General features: G+C 37.5%; 2 protein-coding genes across 8 annotated transcripts in view; one reads left to right on the forward strand and one right to left on the reverse strand.

Annotated features, from left to right (window-relative positions):
• Window positions 1-26494, forward strand: part of CPEB3 (cytoplasmic polyadenylation element binding protein 3) — a 177158-nt gene that overhangs the window by 70612 nt on the left and 80052 nt on the right. For 5 of the 7 annotated variants that reach the window (XM_067710007.1, XM_067710005.1, XM_067710004.1 and 2 more), the window contains exons 4-5: window positions 7276-7332; window positions 24089-24112. In XM_067710007.1, the coding sequence (XP_067566108.1) occupies window positions 7276-7332; window positions 24089-24112 (81 nt within the window). The remainder of the gene's footprint in view (window positions 1-7275; window positions 7333-24088; window positions 24113-26494) is intronic. The other 2 variants (XM_067710008.1, XM_067710010.1) reach the window with 1 other exon arrangement.
• On the reverse strand, window positions 17972-18793 carry LOC137208993 (large ribosomal subunit protein uL30-like). The gene has a single exon (XM_067710002.1). The coding sequence runs from the start codon at window positions 18656-18658 to the stop codon at window positions 18032-18034; it is 627 nt and encodes a 208-aa protein (XP_067566103.1). The 5' UTR covers window positions 18659-18793; the 3' UTR covers window positions 17972-18031.

Below are 26494 nucleotides of genomic sequence, written 5' to 3' on the forward strand. Positions count from 1 at the left end.
CATGATTTTCTGCTGCTTTCCTCAATTTCCAGTGAAAAGAAAGTAGTTAACAGGCTATGAAGAAAATAAAAGATTTTGAGAAAAGCTATATTTTAAGTCCTTCAGAAGTAGGAAAAAAGGCCTCTCATTTAGTCATTGTTATATTTAGTCACTGTTACCACATCTTTCTTCAGTAAAGATTAGGTACATGGTAATTTCACTTAGAAGTGAGAATGGTGTTTAAAAAAAAACTCAAAAAACAATATTCACAGACTGTTTTGTGTTTTTAGTATCTTCTAAGGCTACATTTGTCTTCCTTCTCTACCGCGAACAGCTGTAAGCCCATCCTAATTATTCTAAAATATTCAGTCCTTGTTCTTTATGCATACCTGTTTTATCTTGGTCTGTATTCTTCTAGCAATAAAAGATTATGAAAGGATCTTAGATTATAGTCTGTAAAATAATTTTCTAGAATTTTTTGAATATTGATTAAGCAGGAGCTGTTCTGCCCTGTTGAGAGTGGCACTGTCAAAGTGTAAGGAGGGTACCTCACTATGGGATAATGTAAATACCTTATTCTACTTGTGATGGCTCCTTTTTAATTTTATGTCCAGCTACCTCTGCATAAATTTCTCCACTACACTTGCAAATGTGAGGTTTCATCTATAAAAGCCTTCTGAATTGTACTTATACATATAATATGTCCTAATAAGTTGGAAGGCACTTAACATGTACTTTTTTACAGCCTCAATATGGTTACAACCACCCACATTGATTTCTTATGAATGGACTACTTCCCGTGGTCAATTACATCACCATGTTATTGTCCTCTGGTTAGGGTGTTTGAACTTCAGGCTTCCCTTTTCCAGCTGGGAGACTTTTACCTTTGGTTTATGGCACCATGTGTTTGATCCTTATTACTTCTAAAAACATAATTATGATGCTAGTGTTTTAAGGGAAAGATTTTCAGTAATATTTGATTTTAAAAAATGGAGCAAAGTATAATAACTAAAAGATAACTTAAAAATAAAAGAAACATTGTCATGATGTATCTTTTAAAATATTTTCCATATAATAAACATTATGTTTTTACCTTGTCTTTATAATTTATTGATAGACCTTAACTTTGGACTCTTAGGTTGTTTCCAGCTTTTTCTCCATTATAGGTAATGCTGCCATGGATGAGTTCTTGCATGTAGCTTTTTCTTAAGGTAAATTCATAGAGAGGGTCTCTGGCTCAAAAGATGTAAATGTCTAGGTGAATTGAGCTTTAAGAGAAAGGTGGTAGGATAGGGGAACTACCACATGGCTTCTGTATGAGTCTGTCCAGAAACACTTCCCCCTATCCATCCTGTTCTTCCTCCTAGCTTTAATATCCTCTTGTTTTACTTGAACATTATTTTGAGGGTCTTAAAATTCAAGTTAGAGAGTCATTGTTTTTTTGTGTGCTTATTTGTTTTGGTGTTTTTCTATGGATTTAGGTTTTCTTTAGGAAAAAATACATTCTTGCTCATTGTAAGAAATTCAAGTAGTACATAAAAAGACGAAAAGGAAAGTGAAAAAACCACCTGAGACTTACTACCTAGAGATAACAAAAATTATTATTTTTATTAATATTCTTCCAGACATTTTATATTCTCTGTATAGGAAATGAAATTTCAACTCAGCCTTTCTGATTTTGTAGTCATTCAAACCTGGGTTTGAATTCTGGTTCTGCCTTTAGTTAGCTATTGATCTAGATAAATTAGCCTCTTTAAAGCCTTAGTGTCTTCATCATTAAAATAAAGCACCTACTTCATAGAGTGGGTGTGAAGGTGAGATAAAGTCCCTGACACTAGAAACTGCTCAAAAGTTATCTGTGATTTTTTTTACCAGCAGTGGTAGTGGTGTGCCTACTGCCTGGCCTGGGTAATAAAGTAAACCTTTATATCCCTACAATATTTACTTCCTTCCAGCTAGACTGCAGCTAAATGTTGAAAGCTTTCGAATGCAAGTTGTCAAAATTGTGTATTTGCCATAGATATAAGTAGTGATTCTTGAAGGATAAACATTCTGTCATTATCAAAAACCACCTAAAGGAGAAAGAAAAATAATCCTCCTAAGTTTTGTTGGCTTTACAAAATTTTATACCTGAATAGTGTAAAGGAAGTATAATAAAGTAGAATATCACATTCATGAAAAATAAAAGTACTTCATGATGTACTTAAAGTGAACATGGTGAAAATAAGTTCACGGTGATATTTCATTGTATAAATGTATTCAATAAGAAATCCCTTTATTCAACTGTTCTCTTGATTCAGGCAGAAAAAGGGTTAGTGGGAGAAATGACCGAATAGGAAGTTTAGGAAGTAATAAAGCTTGTTTTAGTAAAGAGCTTTAACAGTTTTCCAATCATATTTCTACCTATACTAGATCAGCCTTAAAGATGTTTGTAGGAAATTTAAAAATTTTTTAAATTATAAAAAACCTCCTCCCCATGTTAAAAATGTCAAGTAATGTAGAGAAAAAGTCAAACTGAGCTTTTTTCACAGAACCCTGAGGAATGTCTTCTGCAGTGTTGCTCAGATCACAGAACGCTTATTTAAACAAAAATTAATTTAAATAAAATAAAAACTAATTTTGGGGGGGCTTCTTAGATCTCAAACTACAGTTCTTGATTGTAGCAGAATAACATTTTAATAATTACCTGTTGTCTCTTACCATTAACTTAGGTATGACTTCTCCTGTCTTTCATTTGAGAAAATGTCTCCAGGAAATGAGAAGGAGGGTTTTGAGAAGGGAGATGAACTAATAAAAACTATCCCTTATTTCTTTTCTAAGTACAGAAATCCTTGGGTCAGTAGAGGTATGAGTGAGGCCTGGGTGGGAAGAATTGTCCTCTGCCCTCTTTTCTAGTGGATGCAGGGAGAGCCAACTCTCCTCATGATTATGAGGATTAGGGGGATTTCTGGCATCGGGAGAGTTAGGATTAGGAAAGGGGAAAATGTTCCTCCCTGCACCCTCCTTACAACTGTCCCCCGGCTTGCTACCGATGATGAGGGTTCACCTAGCCACTGGGGAACCCCTCTGAAAACCCAGGGACGTAAGGTTTGATTATTCATACCCTCTCTTGGGATTATTATTCAAAGAGGACAAAGTGATGAGAGAGAAGAATAATAGGGAAAAACCAACACAGTGCATTGGGCAGGGTAGGTGACATTATGAAGCAAGGTCCCATTGCCTGGCTGGGGTAGTACAATATAGCAGAGTCCTTGGCAAAAAACAGGGAGGAATCACCTCTTTCTCATCCCGTGTAGTCTCCCTGTCATAACAGAAGAGTAGGCTTGGCTGGGCACTTGGGGGTAGTGCCTGATGAAACATTTTTGTATATTTGAATTTTCTCTTCCTTCACCATTCATGGAACTGAAATTTGAAAAATGAAAAGAGCAGGTGTCAGCTGAGAACTGATATCGAAGGGTTTGTTTTTCAAATGTATACTGAATCTGGGAAAAAATAGCAGCTATCCTCTGATAATAGTGCTTTAAAACATTTAAATTGACAGAAACTTGGAAGAAATAATGCCATCCCTTTGGTATTATAGAGGCATTTTTCTTTATTCATCATAATTTAAATTTAGTATTACAGAGCCTTTCAGAAAATTGGTCCCTTTTGTGGAATGTTGAGGTCACCTTGTTTTAGAAAAAGTGCACCTTCGTTACATTTAGTTTATTCAGAAAAATATACAGTCTCTTTACGTACTTGAATTATTACTCCAGTTGTAATTTTGTACTACCTCCCTTTGGCCCATATCAGTCTGCTTGTATAAAAGTTTGCAGGTCCCAGAAACTGTTAGGGCACAGGTTCGAAGTTAGCAAGAAGTCATTGTTCCTCTTCTATACAAAAGGGAAGACAACAGATAGAAGTTGAGTGATTTTGTTTTTATAGGTAATTCCCATTAATTTGCCCAATGACCCTTTCAGTATAGCACCATAAGCACCTGAGAGTAAGAAAAAGGTTAAGGATTCTTTAATCCTGGGTACTACCTCTGGAAATTCTGATTTAATTGTTCTAGAGTACAGCCTAAAATGAGGCAATGTAGGCACAAAGGAATTGATAACATACCAAAAATTATTCACAACTGGTATGCAAAGAAACAAGGATTTGACCTCAGGTCAAAGCTCACCTTTTTTGCTTCGTGGTTCTTTGGAACACATTTCGAATATTATAGTACCATACTTCCATAATTTTTCCTTAAAAGGAATTTGAAGCACCATTTTATTGTATTCTTACATATCACATTATTGTACCTTGTAGATACTTTTTCTGAGGGACTGTCTCTTCAACTTTATAGAGAAAATTAGTAGGAAATAGAATCTAGTAGAATGTGCATTGTCTCATAACGTTTTCTAGAACACAGCACTCACATTCTGTTATGTAAAGGTCTCCAAAGGACTTGACTTTTTAGAACATGTGGGGATGATTAGAGAAAGATAGTTGCTCCCTATCTCATAAGGAATTGCAGAAGTGAAGAGGTGACTTTCATAATTAGTTACAAATTAATAAAAATTCCAGCTTTTATTTTGGACATATGAAAGTATGGGTTTAGTTTGACTCTGAAACTTTGAATAGCAGTAGAGGCAGTTTTTTATAACAAACATCTTAAATATAAATATGAATTGAGCTTATGAGACTGTGATTTTTACAGTCTGAATAGCCATATGTAACCCTATTCTCCAACCTCCCCCTCCATCCTCTCCCACCCCCATTTATCAGGCCTTGTGCAGTGGGGAAAGTGGGACATGGTCTCAGATTTCCACAGCATCGTTTAACTCAGTAAAACTAAGTATGCCTTCCAGTTTTCGAAACCTTATATTTTACACTATACTTAAAAGATAGCTAGCTGACAAGAACAATTTAAAAATAGCAGACCGTGGACAGGTGACAAAATGTCACGCTGGCAGCACCAGACTGCATTAACAAAAATCACCAGATGTCACACACTTGATTTCTATTTTCACAGCTGATTAAACAGCAGTATTTGTTGGACAAAAGGAAGAAAAAAGAAATGGCCTCATCTGAATTTGGAGTCAGTTTTTCTTTTGCTGTTGGTATTTTCTCTCTCCTTCAAAATCCCATAATAACTGTAAAACTTAAGGCATACTATATAATAAATTTTTAAAATATTATAAAATAAACCTAATTTTAGAAAAGAAACCTTTATACATATATACTTCCTAAACTTGCAGTCTATAAATCAGAATGTTAGCAGAGCTTGTCTTTGGTGATCTTGTTTTCTTCATTTTTCTGTATTGTCTAATTTTTCTCCAATGAAAATATATTGTATTTTATAATCTAAACATTAATTTTTGAAGAGGTAGAGAAAGTAGCTTAAAGAAGCCTTAAGTGGTTTACTAAAAGGAATTTGGGAAAAAATTAGATTACATTTAAGTAATTGGTTCTGATGGTTCTGACATTGAACTAGAGTTTCGTATAAAATCTTTGGTTGATGATCTTGATCTAGAGATCATTAAAGTCAGAGGCCAACAGAATTAGGAAGGATACCAGGAAAGGCAAAAGAATTTTCTGCTTTTCAGCAAGTAGTGATGCCTTCAACTACAAAACATTGCCTAAGGCTCTTGTTTTGCCTCATCTTTAGAAAGACTGAATTGGAAGTTATTGGTGTAGGATAGAGGATGATAATTAGAAAACTACTGAGCTTCCTTTCAGTTTCATCTTGCTAGGTTGAAAAGTCCCAAGACCTGATGGAAAGAGTACAAAAAGGATCCAGCTTCTAGAGGACTGCAGAGAGGGGCATCCCTTAACATTAGAGAACATAAGTAGTTCCAGAAACATATAAAAACTATTATTTGATATAGTGGTTGTAAACTACATAATTCTTTACCATAAATGATTGTAGCACAGGAAATGAAAGAAGTTGAATGAGCTAAATTTGGGCTTGCTTGGATTTCTTGATAACCCGTTATTATTCTGAGAACGTTTAGGGAACATCCCTAGTTTATAGGAACAACACCCATATCTGAATATTCCTAGGTCAGAGATTGAAAGACCCTCTCAATGTGCCATTTCCTTAAATTCTGCTCAGCAGTGATTGGGTTTTTTAGGCAGACTTTCCAGTGACTGGTTGTTTATTGTTTAGTTTGAATACCTCAGAATATGATAAGTAAATCACAAATAATTAGTACATCGTCCTTTTCCCCAAGTAATTAATACATCTTCTGCTCTTAAACCTGGAGGCTATTAGTTGAAATATCTTATTCAGACTTGTCATCTTATAGAACAGAGGCTGGCTAACACCATCTGTAAAGGGCCAGAGAGTAAATATTTTAGGCCTGTGGGCCGTATAGTTTCTGTTGCACATTATTCTTTTTTTTTTTTTTTTTTTTTTTTTTTTGCGGTACGCGGGCCTCTCACTGTTGTGGCCTCTCCCGTTGCGGAGCACAGGCTCCGGACGCACAGGCCCAGCGGCCATGGCTCATGGACCTAGCCACTCCACGGCATGTGGGATCTTCCTGGACTGGGGCACGAACCTGCGTCCCCTGCATCGGCAGGCGGACTCTCAACCACTGCGCCACCAGGGAAGCCCTGCACATTCTTCTTTGTTTTTTAATTTCTGTGTTTGTTTTTACAACTTTTTAAAAATGTAGAAATGATTGTTTGTTTGGAGGCAGACAAAACAAGCGGCCAGCCCCCTGTTACTATAAGGACAAAGGTCTGGACACAGGCATTATGCCCAAGGTCGTATAACTAGTGAGTGGTAGGGGCAGCACAAGAACCCTAAATTTTTAGGCCAGTCATTGTCCCCCACTATATCTGTTATATAAATTTTACATCTTTCTTCTGGTCGCCATTCTGATCATTATGTTGCATTTTTGAGCCACCGTGAAATCTTTATCTTTTAATTCCCTCTAAGCTTCAAGTTTGTATACTTCTTTGAATTCATTATTTTGCTGCTTGAATTTGAAGGGCAGTATGAATTGTTTAAATAAAATGCTTAATCCAGGGAGTGGCATGTTTAAATTGGAATGTGGGAGATGTGTTAATTTTTCCTATTATAAGGGAAGCTTCTTTTTTGTTTTGTTTTATTTCTTTGTTGTTATTGAGACTTTAGCTTTGTTTTAAGATTTTTCATGTGTATGTTTTATGACTTGATTTAAAACTGTTTTAACTGCTATGGCCTTTGATAGCATTGTTATAGATTAATCTGTTTTAGTTTTTTGTAATGTTCATATTGTACAATGTATTTATGATTATATTAAGCGTTCTCTGTGCTTAAAGTAAAATTATTTTATTTTTTAGGACGCATGGGAATAAATTTTCATCATCCAGGAACAGATAATATTATGGCACTTAACAGTAAGTCTTCATATGAAATATTCTGTAAAATTAGCAGTCAAGTCTACAGCATGTCATTTCCACTTTCTCAGCTGTTCATTACATTTCAGCCTTCACTGAGTGCAGTGTAGACCATTATTCTATACCAGTGGTTTTCAAAGTGTGGACGCTGAACCAGCAGCATCAGCATCATTTGGGAACTTATTAAAAATGCAAAATCTCAGGCCCCATTACAGATCTGCTGAATCAGAAACTTTAATCATGGGGCCCAGAAATCTGTGTATGACCAAGTTCTGTAGGTGATTCTGATGCAGGCTAAAGTTTGAGAACTGCTACTGTAAACCAGGGGTTGACAAACTACAGCCCTGTGAGCCATATGTGGCCCACCGCCTGTTTTTGTAAATAGTTTTATTGAAACACAGCCAAACCCATTCATTTATGGATTGTCTTTGGCTACTTTTGTTCTACAGTGGCAGAGACAAAAAAAACCTAAACTGTTTATTGTTTGGCCCTTTACAGAGAACTTTGCTGACCCTTGCTGTATACCACTGTGTTAGGGGGGAGGAAGGAGGGGAGGAAGAAGGAGGGAGATGATAGAGAGGGACTGGGCTAGAGAGTGTGAATAAATAAATCAACTTATTGTAACTCAGAATTTTCTCATTGTGGTAGATAGCCAACAGGTGCTTCAAACTGGACATAAGGGGTTTCCCATTAGTGGAGTTTGCATAGGAATAGTGGTGATAGCTTTGCTGCTTAGAAATGGTTTTGTCAGTATACTTGTTGGATTGGGTTCTGGAGCATCAAAACCTTATTAGCCAGAAAGTCATTGTATTAAATAATACTGCAAGAAATATCTGGCTGGCATCAACTCTCCTTCCTAGTGTCTGTGGACCAAATAGCTTTGCAGAAGAACAGTCTCTAAATGGAAATTGTCCCTTGTCTAAAGGACCATACAAGCCATTGAATCCCTCAGGATATAAGTTTTCTCTTCTATCAAATGAGTGATATCAGGTTGTCCCCTCTCATCCTCCCTGACATACAAGCTGACTCTCAATACACATGGAAGACCTGCTGGGTAAATCTGCGGTTGTCTACAATATTACCCCTTTTCTTCTTGCTTGAGTAAGGATGTTGAAATGCCATTAGTGTTCCTTAGGGCATATTTTAGGTTATCTCTAAAATATATATTCCATATTTCTTTTGGTTCTGACATGTAGCCTACCTTCCAAGGAGCACTGGTAAGAACCAGCACTGCTGGCATTGTTTGATAATGCAGGTCCTAATCCACTCCATGCATATTTTGTTCTAAATAGCTAGTATCTCCTCTTTTTGAGGGTCTTGGAAACAATGGGAGTTCCAGACTATCCACCTCTATTTTCTGATTTCTAGAAGAAAGATCACTTTACAGTTAGATTCTGTTACCTCTAACTTTTTTTCTAAAAGTAGGTATTTTTGAGGTGAGGATTAATAAACATGCCTAGCTTGCCGAGCCACAGCAATTTTGTGAAACTTTGTGAAAACACTTCAGTTAGATGATGGGATTTAGAAATGAATGTAAAAGAAAAGAACAGTATGATAGTGTGTCTGCCTGCAGGAATAAGTGTGTATTTTAGAAAAGACCTAATTTGACATGGTGTAAGTCCTCTTCTGCAAGAGGGAGAAGATATAATTTATGATTTTCTGTGTAAAAAATGAAGCTAGAGGACACTTTTGTTTTTAAAAGGTTTTGATTCTCTTTGATTTGATTCACTTTAATCTCTGCTTTTAAATAAGAGATTTCATTTATGTTCTTTCCACTTTGTACATGTTGTTTAAATCCCCCTTTCAGCCTTGAAATTTCTTCATCCTTAGTAAGAGATGAGGAGACTGAATTAGGTCATCTTAATGATTGCTTTCAGAATGAAGATTCTGTGATGTTGTAATATTTTTTAAAGTACCAAAAGGGTCATTTTGCCAATATCTATATCATGTTGATGAGTTATGCATATTTCAACATAATGGCAGATACCAGAGCACACCTATCTTCAAATGACTCTGTGGGTCCTGCCCTATAGGCTCCTCAAAGCAAACCGTAAAAACCACTGGGGTTTGACATTTGCATACGTCAGTTCTCTTTCAAAGTTGACTTCTACTTGAAATGATCAGAATAAACAAAATATCCTCCTTGGTAGATACTTGTGAGGTCTACAGGTTTTGATAGATTTGCTGTGATAAAGCTTTTTTTCCCCTTTTGTGTAGTTGGGCCCAGCCCATCTGGTGACATATATATGTAACCCATGCACAAACACACCTATGTATTTTTTGTCTTCCCTTTTATGCCTACCATTTGTCAGCTCAACAGTTACTGTCCTGTGACTGGTCTGTCCTTCTTATTTTCCCTCAACCTTCATATAGATGAGGTCACAAATCACTAAATCTTTATTAATTCAGAATTTGCAATTATTGAAAGGGGCTGGGTTGAAGTTGAACTATATTTTCAGACAAGAAGATACTGGCTAAGAAAATTTAAAAGAATTGAGTCAAGGGTTAAATTTTTTTAAAAAGGAAATGTGAGACAGTTGTAGTTCCTTTCTTATTAACCGTTTTTGGTATGCAAAATTGATGCTTCCTAACTCTGTTCATAATGCTGCCATTCACCATGGCTTCAAAAAATCTCCCATTCTTTCACTTCCTTGATCTCACCCAAACCCAAATCTCTCCTGAAAATACCATGTTGTCAGCTCTCCTGACTTGATGAGACAGACAGAGGTGTCAGGGTGAGCATTCTCACTTCTCATTACTACTGCCCAACTTTAATTAATTAATTAATTTGTTTTTAATTAATTAATTTGTTTTTGGCTGCGTTGGGTCTTCGTTTCTTCGTTTCTTCATCGCGGTGCGCGGACCTCTCACTGTCGCGGCCTCTTTTGTTCCGGAGGACAGGCTCCAGACGCTCAGTAGTTGTGGCTCATGGGCCTAGTTGCTCCGCGGCATGTGGGATCTTCCCAGACCAGCACTCGAACCCGTGTCCCCTGCATTGGCAGGCAGATTCTCAACCACTGCGCCACCAGGGAAGCCCCACTACTGCTCAACTTTGAATGGGCCAGTTTCCCATTTTTCGGTGTTCCTAGTGCATGTCTTCCACCTATACCTTCCTCTCAGAATCACCACTGCTGATGACATCTAGAAGCCAGAAAATGGAGCTTGGGAGAAGACGGTAGGAAACCAACTGTAGAAAACAGTAAACCTGTAGATATTTAGGGTGTGGAAAGACTAGCAAAATTTGTGTAAAGTCAAAGACTCTCCTGATTTTTGCTACTCAAGACCATGAATTTAGTTAAGAATTAGCAGGCCAGCCTTTGGGGAGGAAACTAAGAGACACGTCTAAATTTTGGCTGTTACTGAAAATTTTAGTCCTCAAGTATTGTAGAATACAGAAGTGGAGAATACAGAAGAATATAGATGGGAAGAAATTCTGATCCATCAGTAAGATCTGCCACTTGTTTGCTATTTCCAAAATATAGTTAGTTCTGAAACAATATGCCCCTTCCATTTAAACTGTTAATGTATTTTTTCTTAACTTTCTAATAATGCCCTCCTTTCATCCTCATCACCCTTATACCAAAGACACTAGAAGTTTGCATAATGTATTTTTATTTTTCCTGCTGGAGAAGGAAGGAGGCTATGAGAGTGCTTCCAGCTATATCTGTAGTAGTTTCATCAGCGAGATTTTTTCTAACACTTAAGGGTAGTTTGTGTTTTTTGTTTCTTCGATTGTATGTGGGTTTTGTGTATGTGTGCGCGTGTGTGTATACCTGCACTCTAGGTATAGAGTTGAGTTTAGCAGTTGTGGGCTTGTATGGGATTGATGCCTGACTTGGTGCTTTTTCCTCTATTATGATGATCCTCAGAAAAGGATATTGGTGCTCCATCATTAGTCAAGTGACCAAATTTATGCTCAAGTTAATGGTCAAATCCAGAATGCCTGGTCTTGTGATCAGGTCTTGCCTTATTTGTCAGCTGAACTATAATAAAGCCAGTAGAGCCTTATACATCAGTAGGTATCTTCTACAGCTTCTTATTAATTGCAACCTCTAACCCAGTAATTTGAACTTAATACAGCTAAACTTACTATCCCATATGATAATTATGAAATAAAAAATGTGTTTCCACAAGTCAAAAAAAAAAAAGAAATTTGAAGTTCCACTTTTGCTCTGACAGGGAGGGATGACTGTTTGCCGTCACTCTTCCTTATCAAACTTTTAAAAACACTGATACATTGAGGAGTCCTAGAATAAAACCTTGGATGTTTGAAGACTTAAATTTTTAATATCTTAAAAAAAAACCCAAAAGACATTCATCTGCTTGAGAAACTCTAAGGTCATTGGTTGTTAACACCTTGTACACAGCTGATGCACCAAGAAACGTGGAGCTTTAGATCACGCTGCCTTCCACTTTTTTCCTCTTATTAATGCGTTGAAAATATGTTAGAAGACTTCACTTCTATTTCTGTTTGAACTGAGGGCTGCCAGAGGCAATGTGAAAGGGTTTGGGTATGAACTTTGCGTTTGGCAGACTCTGGTGTGGCTGCTGAGCCTCCTCTTCCCCCTCCCCGCTCCCTTTCATTCTCTGCTGAGAGTGATCTCCTTGGGGAGCGGCTCAGCTGAGAGGAAGTGGCAGAGAGGGAGCTGAACACATGATGCTTTTATGCCAAAATGGGAATAGAGCCAGTTTTGCTAGAATTTCAAATGGAATTTTCCAAAATTTGAAGAGTACATTGTATTTCTGCTCACCATGAGTGGATATAAGTAAATAGTTTTTTGTTTTTTTTTTTTTAGCAGAGTAATAAGATAGGGAAGGAATTATTTTGAGATTCTCAGATTAAAGACTTTGTCTTTGAGTATTTTGAACTTTTGGAAGACAAGATCCCTGTTTCTCTCCGAACAGATTTAGAAGTAAAATTAGTATATAATTGTGGAATGAATATATTGTAAATGATGGCTAACTTAAAAATGCAGAATAGTAATCAGAAGGACATGTAATGATCTATACTCAAATTTCAAATTATTTTGGGTAGATGCTGCACATGAACATGGTAGGGGACCTAAGGGTATTGTTGTTTTGTCTTGACCTTCTCATTTTACAGATGGGGAAGCTGAGGTTCAAGAGACTATGTGAACTGGCTAGGGTGACATGATGGAGCCAGAACCTTCTGGATCAGAACCTTCTGCCTCCAGGTTGAGGGTGATAACCTTTGCTTTAAATACTTAATTGTTAAGAGTGGTTATATTATTTTTATACTAGTTTAACACACACAAATCCAGTGTCTCTGGGAAAATCATTTTTCTAATATTACTTGTCACCTTGTTTATGCTCTGAATGCTTAATGAATCCTCTTTTCCTGAAAAATAGAGTGATATTCCTGGTCTACATGGCCTGGCATTGAATATTGTAAAGAAGTGAACTCTGAAATTCTTGATTTACTTTACTGGATTTTGGAAGAAGTTCTTTGTGTGTGTGAATATGTCTAAAGTGTCAGGATTTGGGTGCTTCGACTTAATAATAAAGATGCAGGAAACTGAAAGGTTACCTTTTTCCTGTGGACCTCCCTGTTTGCTTTGTCCACTTGTGTCAGCAGTAGAACGTGGATTTCTCTTTTATAGTACTCATCACACTTGTAATTAACTATTTTAATGTTAGTGTTTCACTTTAACTTGTATGCTTCAAGAGGGCAGAGAATGAACTTCTTTTCATAGCTGTTCGTTGGTTTCCAGTGCAATGCCCAGCCCATAGAGTAGGTACTCAGTCTGGAAGACTGGAAGAAAGGAAAAGATATCTCAGAGAGACTGTGAAAAGCACAGTATAACAGCCTTAGAGAATATCTAGTCCACCTTAGTTCCTTCCTAAAGATTTGTTTTAACGTTTTCTTTTGGAGGATGGTACTAACATATATGGATCTAGCAATTAACAGTTTACAAAGTGCTTTCACACACCTGTCTCTGCCATTGTAATGCTTAAAATGGTTTGCCAGTGCATGGTCAAAATTTTCCTTAAGCACCAATTTCTCCCCAGAATTATTCTCTTATCCAAACAAAATATGGCTGTGTGATAGAGCAGTATATGAAACTGAATGCAGTTTTTCAGATAAAGCTGGAGACTTCAAAAGATTTTCTAGATTTCAGCAAGTTTTAAGAATGCTTCGTGATTTGTTTCCTTCTGCTATTGGGGCACTTTGACAGAAAACAGAGAATCATGGTCATTCCTTTCATCTTTATTGCATCCTTGTTTAAAACATGGCAGTGTCCTCATTTTCTGAAAAAGGTAAAGGAGCTTGCTGATGTCATACAGCCAGCAAATAATCATCTATGACTTGGACACACAGATTAGTCTGCTAACCAGTCCTTTAATCCGAAAGAGCAGTGATTTCTGCTCTTTTGGGTTTTCCCAAAAAGATCACTCAGGTTTCCTTTAGTAGCAGTTAACTAAATAATACTTTATTGATTGTAGAGAATTAGTGCATTTATGAAAATGATCAGTTTTAATTTTACAACGTAGTCTCCCTTATTAGTGGCAGGAATTTTAACACACTGCCTCTCAGGCCTCTAGTATATGCAGACTGGAAATCTGAGACTTGGACGAAGACTTGGTATGCCGGTGATCTGGAGGGAAAGTTAAGTACCTGAAACTTTTGCCTTCTTTTCTTTGTTAGCTTCCACACACACATACCTTTGTTATCTGACTAAAGTTGTTGCTGTTGTTTTCCCAGCCTAATATAGTGGAAATAATGTAGTTTGGAGGGACCAAACATATCTGAGCTTAAATCCTGGACCCATCATTTGTTTGTTTCCTTGGGAAAGCTACCCATATTTTTTATTTTAAATGGACACATTAATTCCTTCTTGACCAACAATAAGGTTAAATGTGCAATGCTCCACTACCAAACCTGGCAAGAAATACATACCTAACAAATGCTAGTCTCTGATGCTTCCCTCTTCTACCCATTTGACCCCTTTTTTTCCTTTTGAGTTAGCAGTAATTCTTAATCCTGGCTCTACAATCAAAATGGGAACCAAAATAAATAACCTATATGGGAAAAGAATCTGAAAAAGAATGGATATATGTATATGTGTAACTGATGCACTTTGCTGTACACCTGAAACTAACAGAACATTCTAAATCAACTATACTCCAATATAAAATAAAAAATTAAATTAAGAAAAAAAAGGAACCAAAATAGAAAATACTTGTGACCCCATACCAGAGACTGTAATTTAATAGGTCTGGGAGTGAACCTGGTTGAGGGGAGTGGGTGGAAAAGACCACAATTAGAGGTAGTTACCTCTTGAGAAATTCAGTGCTGCCCCCCTACCCCTTTCTAGTGTCTATCTTTATCTGAGCATGAAGGAATCAAACAGTATAAGGATTGTGCTGTGTGTTCCCTCCTATTGTTTCTTTCTGCTCAAGGCTTGGTCTGTTTTTATTGTTCCCTGAGGTTTTTCCAAGTCCAGGTTACTAGAGGAAGTTGTCTTTGAGGGGTCAGGATGGGTGAGGGGAATGAGCAGTCCTCTGTGTTGCCAGAGTTCATCCCAAATTCTCAGGTCCATTCCTTTCCACAACTTTGCTCCATGAAGGAGCCCTCCTTCCCACATGAGAGGAGCCTTGTTGGTAGGGAGGAGACGAGGAGGCTGACTAAGGGGCCTGGGCACAACGGCACCCGTTTTGTTCCCGCTCTCTCTCCTCTGTATAATTTCCTACATTATCTGGGGGCTCAGACATGTAGGGTTAGCAAGTATTGGCTGTCCTAAAAAATCTAAAAATTGAGTGTTTAAAGTTTGAAGAGACCACAAGACACCTTGGCATAGTGAAGACTTTGGTATAGTGAACATATGCCAGATATCTGGGTGCATGGAGTAGGCATTTTCAGACCTGGTTTGGACAGACTGGTCTGTGTAAAATATAAAATATTCTGGTATGTGATTAGGATCCGTAGAACTTTGCTTGATTTTCTTGCTTTTCAGGAGGGCAGTTAGTGTGTCATTTAGCAACGTGCTACTGAGATAAAGGTAAGGTGGTAATTAATTACTCTCAGTGGAATACTATTAGGGCACAGGTGTGAGGTTGCATAGGCACCAGCTGAAACAAATGCACATGCATGCCCACTCTCTCCAACCAGTGATAGCAGTATATGCAGACATTCTTTTTTTTAAAAAAAATATTTATTTATTTATTTGGCTGCATCGGGTCTTAGTTGCGGCATGCAGGGCCTTCGCTGCAGTACGTGGGATCTTTTGTTGCGGTGCACGGGCTCTTTGGTTACGGCGGGCAGGCTTCTCTCTAGTTGTGGCACATGGGCTCTAGAGTGCGCAAGCTTAGTTGCCCCGCGGCATGTGGAAGTTTAGTTCCCCGACCAGGGATCGAACCCACGACCCCTGCATTAGAAGGCAAATTCTTTTTTTTTTTAAATTAATTTATTTATTTACTTTTGGCTGCATTGTGTCTTCGTTGCGGTGGATGGGCTCTAGGCATGTGGGCTTAGAAGTTGTGGCTCACTGTCTCTAGAGTGCAGGCTCAGTAGTTGTGGCACAGGGGCATAGTTGCTTCCTGGCATGTGGGATCTTCCCGGAGCAGGGATTGGACCCGCATCCCCTGCATTGGCAGGCGGACTCTTAACCACTGCGTCACCAGGGAAGTCCCCATGCAGAGATTCTTTACCTAGGTTTATTTCCAGAGAAATCTTGTCAGACATACAAATTTTAAATGATCTTTCTCTGTTTTAATGAGAAATTTAAGTCATGAACCTGGAAGTTCTGAAGTGATTACTTTGATAACATGTCACACATTGAGAGATTTAATTAGTAACCTACATGGTAAATGTAGTTCAGAAATTAATACTAGGTGTGCATGGACACTACAAGATGCTATAGTGAAGCCTTGGATTTACCATTTTGGACAAGACTGGAAAAATAATAGTGGATGGAAATGGAAAAGGGAATTAGGAGTTTCCTAGGAAGCAGAGAAGAACAGATGTTAAAACATGTGGGGGCTTCCCTGGTGGTGCAGTGGTTGAGAGTCCGCCTGCCGATGCAGGGGACACGGGTTTGTGCCCCGGTCCGGGAAGATCCCACATGCCGCGGAGCGGCTGGGCCCATGAGCCATGGCTGCTGAGCCTGCGTGCCCGGAGCCTGTGCTCTGCAACGGGAGAGGCCACAACAGTGAGAGGCCCGCATACCGAAAAAAAAAAAAAAAAAAAAAAAAACACAAAAAAACACATGTGGGTATCTAGATCCTTATGTTAACTGGATAGGTGATTATATTTTAATGATACTATCAGAGGAGTGGGTTGAATTGGTGTGACTGGAATATATGGATCTGATGTATGGAATAGTGGGAATGAGGATCTGAAAGGTGGTTAGAAATCAGATGGTAAAGGGCCTTGATTGTTCTTATGAGAAGCTTGGACAGGCAAGTAAAATTAGGAAAATTAGGAAAATTAGGTTTATCTGAAAGAGGATATTCAGGATGATGTGGGGTATGGAAAACTATTTCTTATGAGGAATAGCTAAATATAACTTCATTGTAGAAAAGAAAACTGAAAGGAGATAAAGTAATGACCCTCGAATAAAAGGCTGGTGTCTGTGGCGAAGGATAATAGTGAGGCAAGTATAAGAAAGAACTTTCTAACTAGAAAGAATTGTCCTACCATGTAGCATGAGTCTTCAGTTTTCCAGTCATGTTCTATGGAACCTCAGCATCCAAGGAGGTACTTTAAGGACCACTATGGGGAGGGATACCTGACAGGTGGAGCTCCGAATCCCTGTGCTGCTTCAACCTGAGCAGCCTCGTTCAGGGAATAAATATCTCATATTTGCTGGGGTTCATTTGTTGGAGGAGAGAGGGTTCTGCTACTTAGAAAAAAGTTTGAAAAGACTGGAAAAGACTGAAGTGAGCTTCCTTATTCTTTTACCTTAACTCTTGATTAACGTATTCTAGCAGAACCAGGGAGAACATCTTTGTGTTGGTTATAGAAGTAATTCCTGTTTTGTTTGGGACATTGATTAAAGATCTATAGGTTTCCTATAAGATTTTGTAAGCAATGAAACAGAATGTTGCAAAAGTTCAGTTGTTTAGAATGTAGGGCAGTTTCATATGTTATTAATGACAATTAGATTTTCTGACCAATCCACAAAAACACCTATTAAATTCTGATCTTAATTCATAAAATAACAGCTTTAAGTATAGTGATTAATAGAAAACAATAGTGCTATGGTAGTAATAATGAAATAAAACAAAGAAAATTTGGGTGAGAAGTTTCTTTTTATTAATCTTGGATTATGATACTAAAAGCAAACTCTTGAAAAAAAAAAAAAAAAGCAAACTCTTAGAGGATGATAAGTTTTTGGAATCCTAAAGGGAATTTCTGGGTACTTTCAAGGACTATACAGGTTTGAAATACTGGCTTTTCTATCTTGGTGGTTAGGAATAAAGGCTTTTTTCTTCAAATGTCCATTGACTGGTGTATTACTTTACTAGGGATGCCATAACAAAATATCATAGACTGGATAACTTAAACAAAAGAAATTTGTTTTCTCATAGTTCTGGAGACTGGAAGTCCAAGATCAAGGTGTTGGCAGGGTTGGTTTCTCCTGAGGCCTTTCTTCTTTTTTTTTTTTTTTTTTTTCAATTTGAGAGCAGTCACTGTTTATTAACTGACCGGATTACAAAAATAATCATGGTAGATACCTTAGTTCATCCTTCTTATAAGTCTGTTGATCTGGTCTTCCCTGTTGCCAGCATCTCCACCTTCTACAAAATGGGTAGTCTTTTTCTTCATTCCACCTCGTGGAGAAGACAATTTGAAGGGCCACAGGAAGTTGTTTGCTTCTTTGAAACGTTTTCCAACAGTATAGATCTCATGAATCAGATCCTCCATGCAGATAATACCGTATTTGCCAAGAGATCGAGCAATCAACACGTTGTCCGTCAGGGCAATTCGCTTCTTGTTGATTTTGCCATAACCATGCTTGTAGATCAATTCATTTACTGACTTCAGGTTTGGGTACCCCCATGCAATGTATGGTTCCACAATTCTCAGCATGTTAATTGAAGCCTTGTTGAGCTTCACAAAGGTGCCATTGAAAATCTGACGGAGGCGAAGAAGCTGCAACACCTTTCGAACCTTTGGGCTCACACCATTGATACCTCTGATCCTGATGACAAATGCCAATTTGGGTTCCGCGGGTACGTAGAAGTTGCCAGCTTTTCTTGCCATCCTAGCCATTCGAATCTCAGTTCTGTACATCTGCCAGTACTCCTTGTGATAGTGCTTAGCTTTTTCATAGATGAGCTTCCTCCTTGCCTTTCGAAGCATCTTCTGGGCAAATTTCTTTCTCAGGCGCTTGATCTTAAGCTCTGCGAAATTCTTTCACTTTTTCTTAAGGGTTTCTGGCACAGCAGGAACCTTCTTTTTCTTCTCCTCAGCACCTTCCATGGTTCCAGCCGGGAAAGAGTGAGGCCTTTCTTCTTGGCTGGCAGATGGCTGCCTTCTTGTTGTTACCTCACATGGCCTTTTCTCTGTGCATGGGCACTCCTAGTATCTCCTGTTCTTATGAGGACACCAGTCCTGTTGGATTAGGGCTTTACCCTTATGGCCTCATTCAGCCTTAATTCCCTCGTAGAAGACCCTGTCTTCAAATATAGTCACATTGTGGGTTAGGGCTTCAACGTATGAATTTTAGGGGGAACACATTTCAGTCCCTAATAACTGGTGAGTGGATCAATTGTGGTTTTTTTCATACTATGGAATACTACTCAGCAATAAAGAGAAACAAAATATTAACACATGTAATAACATGGATAAATCTCAAAAACATTATGCCAAGTAAAGGAAGTCAAACACATTGATTCCATTTATATGAAGTTGTATAAAGGGTGGACAAAACTAAGAAAGCAGACTAATGATTGCCGGGAGCCATGGTTTGGGGGATAAGATCAACAGCAAAAGGGCACAAGGAAATGTTTTAGGGAGATGAACTGTTCTAGTTTATGATGGTACCGGTTGCATGGCTGTGTATGATTACCAAAATGGATCAAACTGTAAACTTACAATGGATGAGTTTTATTGAATGTACATACTACCTTAACTTAAACGAGAAAAAGAATAAATGCTTTAGAGCCGGTGTGGACCTGGATTCCATCCCAGCTCTGCTGTTTAGGTAGCTGAATAACCTGGACCAGTCATTCTCTTTGGACCTTAGTTTGCCCATCTGGAAATATATATTATGGTAGTTGCTTTGGGAATTAGAACAGACAACATTAAACATTCAGCATATAATGCCTGGAGCATGGTAAATTATCAGGTTATTATATTTTACTTTATGGTATTTCTTTTCCTTTATGAAGTATGTAAGCAACACTAGTATTATACTTGCCACTTGTTAATGTTACTTTTTAAGCTTGCAAATGGAATGGAAAGATTTTTCTGAGAAAAATGGATAAGAGTCAAAGAGAAGAGGGTGGGAAGAAGGGATTTGAAAACATCCAAATACTTTATGGGAATGTAGTAGATGAAAATGTATTCCATCCGTTCAAGCATCATTTCTACCTGCTAAGTTTATGTTATGAATAAATTGACCTTTTCAATTATAATTTGCCAGATTTGAAAATTACTGGGCTAAAACTATCTCACCTGCCATTGTAAAGACAAAGATAGAGGAGGGGCATATATGGGACAAACTCCATCACTCCTGTGCTTTGGGAATTTACAGTCTAACTAGGGAAAAGGGGATATTTTTGTACTAACTTTAAGATCTTAACCCATCTTAGGTAGAATTTTTTGCATGACTAATCCTTAGATGGAAGTTGAAAGGGACCATTAGATGTTCGAATAGAATTTAATTTTGTATACTGAAATGGTATTCAAAAAATAAGTTTACAAGGTGTTTTTAAGAAACTGATTTTATTGCAAGGAAGGTGATTAACAATTTGTTACTACATTTAACTTTTAACAGCCTTGACAGATATTTCCAAGCCAGTTAGTAAAATGTACTAAGATCTCTGTATCTTGTTCATTTGATTTCATAAGTATGGCATCCCAGGGTGCTTAAGTTCCTGAAATGGGTGCGTGCTACTTTGATCCACAAGAGAATGGAGCTCTCTCTCTCTCTCTCTCTCTGTTGTGCCATGCACGAGCGTTTTTGAACCTCTGTAGTAGAATCTGTGTATGATGTTACTTGGCTTACAGAAACATCAGCAACTTTAGATGAATCCATGTAGCTGAAGATTTACTTTAGATGTTAAAATCAGATTGTAAGTTGCCCTTAGGGAATCACATGTGTGAGTGCAGCCATGTAAAACTGAGAGCAGGCCAAGTCTTAAGGAGTAACAGATGATCCATTTTACAGTGCTGCCTCCTGTGCCTAACCAAACACCATACAATTAACATGAGGTGTCATTCACAAGGTACTAGTCATTGATCATGTAAACTTATTTTTAGAGTAACTGGCATATCCTACTGCAAAGTACATGTACCATTTTATATTTATTCTGATGAGTTGAAAATAAGTCTAATTTTTTTCAGTTTTGGATTATTCAGGTTTATGATTTAAAGACTACAAAAATGTTAGCATTTTGGACCTTCTACGTTAATCTTATAACCTTTTATCCCAGTGAATCGGTCTAAAATGTTTGTAATATTTTGTTTTTTATTAAAGTATAATTATATACCAAATAGTGTGCAGATCATAAATATATACTGTAGCTTGATATATTATCACGGAATTGAACACAAAGTAACCAGTACCTAGATCAAGATCAAAACATTACCAATACCCCGGAACCTCCCCTCAGGTTCCCTTTTGGTTAATACCCCTAGCCAAGGGTAACTACTACCTTGACTTCTAGAAATTGAGTGTAATTTTTTATGAGGTCTAAAGTTGTTTAATACATAATGAAACAGTAAAAAGAATTTTATCTGTAATGATGATGATTGATAATAAAGAATTAAAGTTCTTGGAGGAAGTAGTTCTTGGACTTTGAAAGTATATCGTATCTTGGCATATCTGGTATAAATCTGTACTAGCATAGAATATATTATATACCCAGAATTAGTCACATTATTTCCTTTTTTTCTATGTGGGATTGTTTTGTGCTGGCTCATGCTAAGTTTATATATTCAATAGCCTTTCTTGTTTAAAAGTCATATTTGTTCTCAGGGGAAAGCACTACTTTTGTGCTCCCAAATTTCTCTCCTTGGTGTTCTCTTCATTATCTCTCCCTTAGGGAAGAGTTTGATTCTAATTAGTCTATTTGCAAATGGCCCTCATGAGCAAATTTTTTTAATATAAATTTATTTATTTATTTTATTTTTGGCTGCGTTGGGTCTTCGTTGCTGTGCACAGGCTTTCTCTAGCTGTGGAGAGTGAGGGTTACTCTTCCTTGTGTGCGGGCTTCTCATTGCAGTGGCTTCTCTTGTTGCAGAGCACAGGCTCTAGGCACACGGGCTTCAGTAGTTGCAGCACGCAGGCTCAGTAGTTGTGGCTCGCGGGCCCTAGAGCGCAGGCTCAGTAGTTGTGGTGCACGGGCTTAGTTGCTCCGTGGCATGTGGGATCTTCCTGGACCAGGGCTCAAACCCGTGTCCCCTGCATTGGCAGGCAGATTCTTAACCACTGTGCCACCAGGGAAGCCCAAGATCACTACTTTAAATTGGCTGCCTATTCCATATTCCATCTTTGCCTCCATATTATCAGAGCCTGCAGACTGACATGAACCAATTTTCTGTCTTCGATTAGAAATGGGAAAAAGAGAAGAATCTATAAAAATCATGAACTGTTTTAAGGAAGCTTTGATTATAACTCCCAAGTAACTGTGAAATACTGATGTATTTTTGCAGTTTCAATGTGAGAGATAAATAAAACCTCCTCCAAGGCAAACAAACAAACAAAAACCCAAAAAACAACTCCCAAGTATGCCTTTTGCAGCTCTACCCCATCCCCAGTTCGGGGTGCTGCTCCCCGCCCCCATGCCTGTCTGGGTCTATGCACTTTGTGTTCTCTATTACCTGAATGGTTAGCAGTTGAAGACTTGAGTGAACAGCATTTTCATTTATCCTTTAGGGATGTTAAGGTCTGATGAGTCATTTGTACCTTAGTATCGTAATCAGATTCTTTTCTATTGAGTATCTGGCCAGAAATCAGGTATAATGAAAGAATAGGAATGTGTTGTTTGGGAGAGAAATGAGTAATTTTGAAATACAGAATGTTTGATTTTCTCTCTAAATAGAGGTTTTGCCTTGGGGGGTGTTGGACAGCATGACATCATTGGGGATGGGAGAAGGACAAAAATAAATGGTGGGACATCAAAACTGGTTTTCATCTCTTTTTTTAAGTGTTGTCTATTAGTGTTAATTCACCCATGTTATTATAAGTGAAGTAGGCTTTTGTGGGGGACCCAGCTAGGAAACTACCATTTATTATTCTGGGAAGATGAATTTCAGGTTCCAAATAATGAAAAGTGTAAAAGTTCCTTAAAATTTTATTTTAGAATGCATTCCCTTTGTAAGTGATGCAAACAGTAATTGCTATGTAAATTCAGAAAAGGTGTTTTTCGTTGAGAGTTATACCGAGGGACAGAGTTAGGGAGTAAGTAGGGTTTGAATAATCCTTTTTAAGCTGGAATACTTTATAATATTTGTGTCATGGGAAAGTGAAGAGGCCAAAGGTGTATCAGTGGGGTGAGTACGATGTCTGAAGAAAAATGGAAACTACAAGAAGATGAGGTTGGCCAACTAGTATTTCAACTTTCTACCTGAAAAGTCTGAATTCTTTTCCTAGGAGAGAAGTAGTTTTATTTAGTTCTACCTTATACTGGGAATGTAACCCCAAATTATCCTTGTTTTTTAGTTTAAATTTAATGTTATAACATTCCATGCCTTTAAAAAATGGATTAGAGTTCTCATTTATTTTTTACAGAACTCGGGGTTTCAAATTTGAAAAACTTTGGCTTTGAAAGTCATTTTAGATGACAGGATCTCTAGCTTTATTAAACATTGTAACAATGCATTCTGTGGGCCTTGCGTTTTGAGGGGGAAGAAAATCTTTAAAGTGCTCTCTTCTTCAGCATAGCCTGGGATGTACCCATTGCCTAATCCCTTTCTACTTTTTCAGTTCACTTTCTAGATGAAAAATATATTGTTTTCCCTGCATTTGTAATACTGTATGGAAAGTAACTGAGGAGGCTAAGAGAAATGTCACTGAAAATTTTACAGAAATACATTTTGTAAAGCAACAGCTAATTGTGTATAAAATTTCTATACAGTTTTCAGGGGACTCTGAAGTGTGTGTGTGTGTGTGTGTGTGTGTGTGTGTGTGAAGAAATTTAGAATGACCACCACACGCTGCAGATTTTATTTAGAATGAATGGTTTTATCTTTAAAGTGATGTCTGGTGGTAACATATAGTTCAAATGAAGATTTATAGATCAGAAAAAAATTTTAAAGAACTCTATCTATATCTGATATAGATAATGGGCCACAGTGTAAATCCTTATAAGACTTGTGAAACTTAAGCACCCATTGTATCTTTTCCAGTGGCTGCCACATCCAGTTGAATTTCTCTTTAAGATTGTGATTTAACTTGTGCTTCATAAAGGTTTTTTTTAATATAATATGTCTGTAGTCAAGTTGAACAGTATCTCCAGATTGATTCTGAGAATACTTAGAAAAGGTTTGTGTGAATATTTTTTTATTTCTAAATTCACCATTTTGATACAAATACCCATGGTTTTCTTCTGTGTTTACATGCAGCCAGGAGCTATGGGCGAAGACGAGGTAAATTTTTTTTTAATGAGATCTTTTGCTTGCCAAATTGTGAGTAAATATGAGTGTGTGCGTGTTTATACCCGTGTGTGTGTAAAACAATAATTATTGTGTGGTATGATGTTCTAGCTTAATTATTTTAGCAAAATAATTCTTTTGTCACTTTCATTATAATTATTTTTCGTTAGTAGGTAATTTGTTCTTTTAATCCTAATAAAGACATAGCAAAGACTATTTGTAACTGGAAGTTTTTGATATATGGTTTATTGTGAATGATCTTGAGGGAATAAAGGCCAAGCATACGTATTTTGTTGTTGTTCTGTGCCCACTGTTCTGTTCTGTTCTTTTCACACTACTTAGAAGACAGAAGTTAGGTTTTAGAGGGCAATTCTTTATCTTAGTAGGTTGGCTGGTGAATTTTTTTTGTGTTACATCCAGAGGCAGATCTACCTTGAAGCTAAATGAAAGTTAAGTTTCAGGTATCCTCACTTTCATGGGTCCCCTCTGAGATTTTTACCATATCATTGTATTCTTTTTCTTAAAGAGAGAGCCTCAACTTGTATAGGCTCTAAGCCCCATAAAACTTGCATTCTCTCCTGGCCACAGCCAAACAAAATAATATTGCTTTCATTTGTGTATTGCTGTAACCTTTCTAAAGCATTTCCATATCTGTAATTTGTTCAAATAATTTTATGAAGTAGGTAGGGTAAGTCTAATGTAGTGGAAAGAGTATGGGGTTTAGGGTCAAAGACTTAGGTTGGAATCACTGCTTTATCACTAACATCTGGTATCCTCATCTGTAAATTATGAAGTAATAAAACCAGTCTTTTCCAACTTCAAGAATGTTAGTCAGTGAAGTTATGGTATAAAATATGGGAGAGGAAAACTTATCCATGAAAACTGAAAGCATTCCATAAATGTCAGTTGCTTTGGTGCTCATTTGCAGAAGTTGGGAGAGATGAAGTAATTTCCCCAACTGTGAGATCTCAAAGTCAGAGCCAAGTCCAGAACCTTTGTCTTTTGGCTACTTATTGGGGATGTTTATCATTCATCAGGCTGTCTCTGACTCTGTAATTGAGTCCTGAAGATAATAATATTAAATTCATAGTATTTATTCCACAGTAAATGTTTGTTGAATAGGTGAATATTGGCAGAACCTAGTATGTGTTTGAGTTACCAATGAAACCTTCTATCATGATGGAATCATATCGTCGGTTTTGTTCTCATGTGGTGGTGAAGAAAAACATTTGTATAGTTGATTACTTTTTAACCATGGAAATAAAGACCATTTAACATTTGTTAATCTTATAAGTTTACAATTTCAAGTGTAGAAAATAATATTACTAGAAATCATTTTGTAACATGTATTTTTTTATTATTGCTAGGAAATTGATGGCTCTCGGGAAGGAATAGAGAAGGACATATCTGGGGGGTAGACAACAGGGACTATACTCTTCTTAGGCACTGGTCAATCACCAGATCTTGTCAGTATTTTCCTTCTAGTTTCTCAGGGCTTAACCCTCCCTTCCCATTCTATTGTTTCATGTCTCTGAAACACCACTTTGTCCTTCTCACCCTTGTTCTCCATTCAGGATCCCTATCATCTGGCTTCTCCCTGTTTCACCAGCCTCATCATCTCCATTTTTCCCCCCTCACCTTCCTCTGACCAATCCCTGTGCTTTCCAACTCTCTAGCTATTGCAAATACTGTCCACCCTTCCTCTCATTTACTTAACTAAAACCTATCTTTAGTTCATGCATTCAAGCCTAACTCGAGCCTAACCCCTTCCAGGAAGCCTTGCCCAGTGGCCTTACAGGCAGTGTTTTCCTCTGCTTCTGTTGCCTTATGTTCTTTCTGTCTTTTCTGTATGCCCTGATTCTTCAACTGGAGATAGGTTCTTTGAGGACAGTTGTCTCTTGTGCCTAACACTGTGACCTACATATAGTTAGCACTTATTAAATGCTTTTTGAGGAGGATTGTTTGGAAGTAAAACCCCATATCTATGCAGACCAGAGTTTGGCATTATATTTTTTCAAAATTATTTTATATTTAAAAATCATAGTATACTAAATACTAGACATCAAGAATATAAGATCACCTGTAGTTTCTAAACTCCTGAAAAAATATTTACTCTTCCTCTTTCTGTGTTGCCTTCCCCATCTTTATTTGTAAGGTTTGACTTAATCGTTTTCAGAAGCCATGATCATCTTTGCATCAAGTGCTAAACACTGCTTAGACTGACCTGGTCACTGCTCTTCATAAGTCTGCAATTTGATAGTTGTAGATGAAGAAGATAACGGCAAAAGAGAGAGAGAGAGAGAGAGAGAGTGTGTGTGTGTGTGTGTGTGTGTGTAAAGTTGAAAAAGAAGAGTCATCTTTCTAAAATGTAGTGAC

The sequence above is a fragment of the Pseudorca crassidens genome, chromosome 16, assembly GCF_039906515.1.
Source record: "Pseudorca crassidens isolate mPseCra1 chromosome 16, mPseCra1.hap1, whole genome shotgun sequence".
NCBI classification, from domain to species: Eukaryota; Metazoa; Chordata; class Mammalia; order Artiodactyla; family Delphinidae; genus Pseudorca; species Pseudorca crassidens.